The sequence below is a fragment of the Juglans microcarpa x Juglans regia genome, chromosome 7D (assembly GCF_004785595.1).
Source record: "Juglans microcarpa x Juglans regia isolate MS1-56 chromosome 7D, Jm3101_v1.0, whole genome shotgun sequence".
NCBI lineage: Eukaryota > Viridiplantae > Streptophyta > Magnoliopsida > Fagales > Juglandaceae > Juglans > Juglans microcarpa x Juglans regia.
Window position 1 is genome coordinate 4,662,867 of NC_054606.1, and position 8,270 is coordinate 4,671,136.

Here is an 8,270-nt window from a genome sequence, read left to right on the forward strand (position 1 = left end):
ACTGAGACACAAAAGGGAGAATATAATTCTTGATTTTTAGGACTACTAGGCATTTGTCATGCCGCGGCTATGATAACTTGCACAAACACAATGCTTTCTATGCAAGAATGTATTTGAGAATCCATTTCAAGCAACTTTAAGGCAAAACAGAAAAGTGTAAACTGGAGGGATATTCCCTTTTTATTATAAATTTTTCCCGTACACATTTATGCATTTGATGAGATGATATGAGAATTCAATGGCACAAAGATGAACTATAGTTTAGATTTTTTTTTCACTGAATTAAATGATAGGGCAGTTTGACGTTGAGCATCTTCACTTCTGAAGTGAAGTTTCCACCTAGAACCGATTAGTTGTCGGCTTGGGCATAGCTTCTGGGAAAAGGGATAACATCTCTAGCATCACTCAACCCAGTGGTGAAGAGAATCATTTGGTCCAACCCAAGACTGAATCCAGAATGCTCGACTGTTCCATGCCTGCGAAGATCTAAGTACCACTCGTACTGCTCTCTTGGCAACCCCAATTCCTTTATTCTGTAAGCAGATACAGCAAAAAAAGAAGTTAATGTTAGCAGTTTGATGAGAAAACAGGTACAAGTTTGAGGCCATAAGACTGCATCGCCATAAATATTAGCCACAAATTGAACCAAGGCAACACAAGTGTCCACAAAAAGGATTCGTCTACTTTTGTTTTCAGTTCAGTGATACTTTCACTTCAGTTGTTTATTGATGTCATTTTGCAAAATAAACGTGACTTATATAACAAGCAACAAAACCATCCAAGTGCCCCAGAAATTTTCTTATCCTGAATTTCTTGTTAGTTAGTCCATGCTACAAACAAAAGCATTCTCTGTGTATAAAGCACATAAGGAATTTGGATCATGGCAGCTGCCTTTGAAACTGGGGATTTCCAGCATTAAACCTCTTGATTTCAAAATCTATTGAACATGAATCTTGATTACTGTGAAGCCAAATGCAAATCCCATTTGATCAAGGGGAAGGTTCTACAACTTCCATGGTATTAACTACCAAATACCCATAATTGTCCCATTTTAATTTATAGATACACATACAAGGGCCTCCAGCACAATAGCCAGGGATCGGGGCAAATTGAAGGTAAGTGTGCTCTTTAATTAGTGTTCTCAATATGAATAATTCTACTTAGTATCCCACACCCTGCACACCACACCTCTTTTAATTTTTTTCCTTTTTCCCATGACAAATATGTGGTGTATGGCTGATAAATAGAACAACTCAATTAGTTTAGTAGGAATAAAATAAAATTAAAAAAATTAAAATATGTATGGTGCATGGTGTGGGATGATGAGTAGCATAATGCCCAAAAAAATGGATAGGGATAAAAATTTCGTTACCTTGAACTTAACATATCCAAGCGCTCCTCATTTTGGCTACCTGAAATTAACGTTCTTGCCTGCAAAAAGGAAAATCATCCAGCTTTATGAGGAAACCTTACTGAAATACATTTCACCGTATAAAAAATATAAAAAAGCTTGACTAATACTGAGCCCACCTTTGGTACAACCAGATCAAATGCTGCAACAGTTTTTCCGTCATCATTCAAGCGTGCATAAAATGGCTTAACTTCTTTTGGATAATTGTATATCATTACAGGTTTCTTATGGATCACCTCTACCAAATAACTGTAATAGCATCATAATAAGAAGATAAGCGCTTAAAATAGTCACAGGCTTCAAACCTTTCAGACATGCATATATGATCATTAGAAAAATAGGCAAACCTTAGATGCTCTGCTGTGAGAGCAGACCCCCACTTAAGTTCTATTTCAAACTTCTTATCTTCAACCTGGGAGGAAATGCTCAAAAACATTTATAAGGTGAAAAACGTTCGAGGTGAAAAGGATCATCAAAATTATGTCCAAGGAACTTTAGTACAGTATATACCTTTCCTAAAACATCTACTGCTTCAGCATAGGAGATCTTTTCAACTTTACCGGATATCAATGACTGAAGCCGATCAATGCAGGTTTTGTCAATTCGTTTTGAAACAAGTTTCATATCTTTGGGACAATTATCCAAAACCCATTTGCAGAGGAACTTGAAAAAGTCATCTGCACAGCTCATGGCATCCTGAAAATTCCGGAAATACCAACTGTCAGAAAAAAGTCCATCCATGTATGAGAAAGGAATATAAAACTGATAAAGAAAGGCGCAGTCAATTTTTATTAGAAGATCTAGTGATGATATACCGTAAGTCTGGTAACTTCTTCATGCTCTAATTAAACAATTGATATTATCACAACAAGAGAGGTTTTTGAAAAAGAAAATCACCAAGCTAGAGATTATTCTCTATGATATTGAATTGGAGTATAAACAAGTTTTTGAAAGTTTGTTATCTAGGTGTCATATTTGATAATCTTCAACAAAACTTATCAAATGATCACCAGTTGGAATTTAATTTTCAGGAGTCACAGAGTGTAATATTAAAATTGTTTTTTATGTGAATAACTATTAACAATTCATGCATGCAGCAGTAATAATACAATATGACTGAAAATATTTAATTAAGAAACAAATCACTTTGCTGTGAAACAGTTAGTTGGCCATGAAATGAATAAATCAATATCAATATTGTTGCAAAATGTAAGGATAATTGTGCCAGTAAATTATTATGTTTTCTTCTGCAATTGAAAAGTCAGTTTTTAAAGAGACCAACCAATCTAAATGATTGGCAACAGAAATCAGTGCTTGGTAGTTGGTACTCGAATGATTTGCTTCTGCCCATCATCAAAAGATTACTGTCTCCTACTTTGGATTACATGAACAAATGGATTTTTCTGTAATTCTTCTCTCTTAGGAGATTTGTTTCTACATTTTTATTCTATCATATTTGTTAAAGTTATTTGGAAAACTTAGACTGGTTTGAGACTGCAGATAGGCAAAATACTATTGAAGTGTCAATTTTGCCCAACATCCTCGTATATAAGTTTGAAGTGACTTAAACAGTATACCATCTTCAAGTTCGTCAAGAATAACATCCGAAGAGATGAGCATCCCTTTTATTAGGGGAACCATTGTGATCGACATTTATAAATGAAGGTAGAAAGAATAATTGGAATTTATCATGCTTCTAATTTCAGTTTCACAGATCTAAAGCCATCTGGCAGTAAATCTAAAGGTCCTATGCTTCTATAAAAAGAAAATATATATTTATAGTAAGGATGCACTCAATAACTTTCAATAATGTTGCTTGATGTGATCTGCAAACTAGAATTGATATGAAAACTGACACCATGGTTAAAAGGTATGTCATGTGATAAAGAGGAACTCTTCAAAATGACGGAGAAAATGAGCCATACCTCTAACTGTGAAAATGCCATTTCAATCTCAATCACTGACCTCTCTGCCACATTTCCTGCACAATCTGCCCGAAATCTTGGTCCAACTGAGTAAACATTTCCAAGGGCACATGCATAGCTCTCAAGGTGTAGGCGACCAGAAACAGTCAGATAAGTTTGGCAGGAGAAGAAATCTTCAGAAAAGTTTAATTTAACGGCCTTTAGTGAAGTTTCTGGTTTTGATTTTTCTCTTGCTTCAAACTGTGATGCTAGTTCATTTGTTTTCCTTAAGTCTATAAGTGCGGCAGCCAGCGCTTCCTTATTGCTTCCACTCCTCTGTAGTTCTTCAACTAGCATAGTTTTCTCCTTTGCAGCAGACTTGATAACTTCAAGGCTAACACCTTCAGTTTCCATAACAGTATTTGGCTTCTCTGTTTTATCTACTTTGCCAAGGAGGGTTGTAACCTGGAATTTTTCAGTGAATCCTTCACAATCTGTGGTCGTGATAACAGGAGCATGCATGTGAAGGAACCCTTCTTGTTGGAAGAATATGTGAGTTGCGAGAGTCAGAGCATTACTGATTCTTGTAACAGATGCCACCTATATGATGTGGAACGTAGTCAGAATGTGCCTAAACATCCAATTACTACAATTATAGTAACAAAAAGAGACGTGTTCGAAACTGCTAATAAGGTTAGACTTTGTTATGGTAAAACTAGCAAGCTGTATTTCTGAAAATCTTGCATGATACAAAGTAAGTTGTTTTTCCAATATGTAGCATAGAAATCGTTCTAGAATTCCCTTCAAACATGTAGAACTAGTGGAAACATATATCGGCAATGTATAATACAGCAAACTTATGGCATACTTCCCCCTAAATTATTTGATGTTGCTGTCAGTTGTCTATATTATGGTCCTGATGTCTGTAAGTACCAGGATCCATATGGGTCAGACAATTTGTAAACACAAAATTATTACCCCACATAGTTGAAAGGATGAATAAACAAGTTAAAATTGGACTAGCTCTAAAACTTACCTGGTATTGCAGATGATAGCTTCCAAAAGACAATACCATGAGATATCTAGGAAGGTCTACAATAAATACAATAACATAGCAAAAGAATTTTCAATTTACCGTAGTTGTCCGAGGTCGAAACTGGGAATAATCCCTCAACCTTTCAAATGGTAACCTTTTCATTGATAATGGATACTTGTCATGTTCCACTGTCCCTATGTAAAGAATTTTCTCCGCTTTAAGCTCGATTACATGTTTTCCCTCTACTGATGGCTGCCCCAATAAACCTTCCACCAGTATAGAGGTTCCAATATGCAGGAGCTGGCTGAGGGGAACTATAGAAGAATCTACAACAACCTGAGAGATTTTAATTCCAGTCAGAGTGATTATACTATAATTTCTAAGAGCCGGTACCGTGATTCAAGTCAAGTAAACTAAGCTTAATTCTAAGTAGTTGGAAGCAGCTACATTGATAGTCTGCCACTTTGTCCTCTCTAGTGTAATGAAATAAAAAAATAAATTATTTAGCATGCATTACGATAATCTGCCTTCAGCAAAGGAAAGAATACTCAATCCCACCAAAAACTTAAAAGAAAAAGGAAAGATTGGAACTTAATGCCTCAAAACAGTGGGTTTTAGAGCGTGGACGAGAAGTAAAGGACTTTTTGGTGTTTTCGGCCTGAGAGTCTGAGACCCGGGGTATGACTTTAGCTGAGAGTAATGTCGACACATCTTCTATTTTCCAGAGATGTAATTGTATTGTTCTTAATCTATTACACGTATTGTCTTCAAATCACACCATGGGTTTAGACGCATGAAAAGTTCACAGGATACAGTTCACCATAATAAAAAATTTAATCATTTCATATCGTTGGGTACTTGAAAATTTCTCAGTTTTCTTGGAAAATCTTCAGTTTTCATCTGGGCATCTTCGTTTGATTGTTGAATTGTATTGAGATCAATTCAGTTCAGTCTAATTTTAAGCTAAGTTTAACATCTAAACACCTAACTCTCAAATCACTAAACTCATCTTAACTCAAAATCTCTTTACACGTGAGACCCACAACATTTTTCAATTCAATACCTCTTTACACGTAAGATCCACAACTTTTTTCAAATTCTCATAAATATATCTAAATTCATTTTAATATCCAAACATATTAAACTCATCTTAAGTGGGTCTCACAAAACTTATTCTACCATCTTAACTAACTAATATTCATAAAGAATTCAATTTATCTCAACTTAGCTCAACATCTAATCGCAGCCGTAAGCAGCAAAAAAAAAAAATCTAAAAAATACTTGTCTTTTTAATAGTCTCAATTTTTATAACCAAAAAAAGAAAAACAACTAAAACCATTTTCACAAAACCCCAAATAAAACACGTCTCACAATAATATTGTTTCCAAACATATTTCCAGTGTATCTCACCACTTTCCTATTAACCAAAAGACACATCTCAAAACCCTTTTCTTCTTCCCATACATGTTTTCTACTTTGCACACCAATAAAAACACAACTCTACAATTTTTCTCAATAATTACAGAGTTCTAAAATATAAAAACTCATACTCAAAAAAGCCCTTAAGAGTTCCGCTAGCAAAGAAAAGTAGATACGAACCCCAAATCCAAATATCATATCAAACTAATCATATGCATTCACAGTATCACATCACAGCAAACGGGAAAAAAACTTGTTTATATGTATACACTATGTTAGGAAAAGAGAACCAATTGAGGTTACGTACCTGAAGACTTGCAACACATGAACCATCACTAACTTGCAAGAAAGCAATCAAGGACGAGGAGGACGAGGACGAGGACGGGAGCTGGGGCGGGAGCGGGGGAAAGGGAATGGTGATCAATGGCTTCGAATTTTCGCGAAGTTTGTAATTCCCATGACAACCTAAACCTTTCATAATCGACCGAAAAAAAGGTATCCGAGACTGAAGAATTTCCATACAGCTCGAATCTTTCGGCTCCGTTTCCCCAATCCCATCATCTGTCGTTAGCTGCGGCGTAGACGGAGGAGGTGGCGGCGGCAAAGACTCCTTCGGGACCTCCTTGGAAGCCTTCACCCACCCTCCTATCACAACTCTCACACCAATCAGTTCCAGTCCGCCGTCACTACGTTCCAGTATAGTTTTCAAGACCACCCGGTTCGAGTACTTTGAACGAGTGGCCCCCACCGGCATGGGATTCCCCGGTTGTTCCGTGGTCATTCTGAGGTGTAAAGAGAGAAAAACAAAGAAGCAGAAGAATACGGTCGGTAGGTTTCGGAAGCTGAGGTTTGTGTGTTGGATGAGACATGGTTAATGGTGATATAGAGGAGAGGCTGGATGCTTTGCTTGGGCAGTGATGCCGAGGAGGGAGAGAATTGAGGGAGAAGGAAAGGGATAGTTTCCCAGTTTGGTTTCTGCAACGTAGGAGGAAGAGAGACGAAGAGATTGGTGGAAGGCAAAGATTGGTTTGGTATTCTTCGAATGTTGGGCATTCGCGGCAGTTCCAAGTCCAAAAGTCAAAAGTGTTATGATCAACCAAAATACTTTTCCGGACGTTGCCTAGGCTGCATCGGCCCATTATTTTTATTATTTATTTATTAATTTAACGTGCAATAGAAGATCATATAGTAGCGTACAATGAAGGACGAATGGAATTTATTTTCTTAAAGAATTATAGAGTTCATATTCCTTAGGAAAGACTTGAAGATAGCTTGAATACGTATAATGAAAATATTAATATATATTATATCTGTCAAATTAATCAATATTAAATATTAATTTAACTATTTAGCACGTTAACAATATTGTGGCATATATGGATGTTATTTTAGAATGCTAACTCGAGTATAGTTTTCTAATATATGCATGTGTGTTTATATATATATATATATGAAATGTTTTAGACACGAATAGATTTTATAAAAGTAAACTCATAAATGAACGTGACTTTATGTGGAACTTCAAATTATAAAATTATTTTTATTATAAAGTATATCTAATGCATTATATTAAATTAAGTCTCTTGCAAGTTTATTTTTATAAAATATTTTTATGAAAATAAAATTGGTATATATTAGTGACAAAGTTGAAATGCCATTATCCCAACTTACTTTTGGTAATGCTTAGCCAGGTAGCAAAATGATGGCGGGGATTGGATTTTATTGATTAAATTCTTATATTAGTACGTATAAAAAAAAAAAACACGAGACCATAAGGAAAAAAAAAAATGAGGACAAATTAATCCGACATGCTCCTATTATATAATTTTGCCGACTAAGAGTACTAATAGTGGATTCAACAAAGTTATATTTTGGCCAAAGTTTAATTAAATTGCATAAAAACTCATTGTAGTAGACTCAACAAAACCACAATATTTTTAGTTTTGATCATTTTCACTGGCCAAATCTGTTGAGTCCAAGTTGTTGGCCAAATATTATTTTGGCATAAAAAAAATTCCCTCTCCCACGTGCTATTCATTTGACGTGAACTCACAATTTCAGAAAATTTCTCTTCATTTCAAAAGTACGAAATGCCCAAATCTTAAACTCAACCACAAAAAGCGGACAGTCTCCATCAGTCATCATTTCAATGACATGGTATCATTTTGGTAGAGTGCTTCAAGTTCTAGTTTTACAATATTATGATTAGTTGATGTCAATTTTTTTTCTTTTAAAATCACATATCAATATTAGAAAATTAATGTGTACTTTTTAATAACAAATAAATATTTCAATTACAATTAGAATTAAAATAAATGAAAATGTAGAGATTAATATTTTAATAGAATATTGATAGATTTAGAGAGCTTGTTATTTGGTATTGTTAAAAAGTGGCTAGTAAAATTTATAAAAGTAAATTCTTTAACTAAATTTTGATCAAACTTTATTGAGTACAATACTAAAATGCTCTAACATGAGATACTTATAAAGATCAAATATA

The 8,270-nt window shown here is 34.8% G+C and overlaps 1 protein-coding gene across 1 annotated transcript; it reads right to left on the reverse strand.

The window, feature by feature from the left end:
* Positions 1–12: 12 nt before the first annotated feature.
* Positions 13–6,883, reverse strand: LOC121239935 (asparagine--tRNA ligase, cytoplasmic 2-like). Its single transcript, XM_041137334.1, has 8 exons — positions 6,078–6,883; positions 4,451–4,687; positions 3,337–3,915; positions 1,922–2,107; positions 1,759–1,823; positions 1,531–1,660; positions 1,373–1,431; positions 13–533 (listed from the first exon to the last, which is right to left on the reverse strand). Exons 1-8 carry the CDS (start codon positions 6,549–6,551, stop codon positions 350–352), a joined length of 1,914 nt encoding a protein of 637 aa, XP_040993268.1. The 5' UTR covers positions 6,552–6,883; the 3' UTR covers positions 13–349.
* Between the last annotated feature and the right edge of the window lie 1,387 nt (positions 6,884–8,270).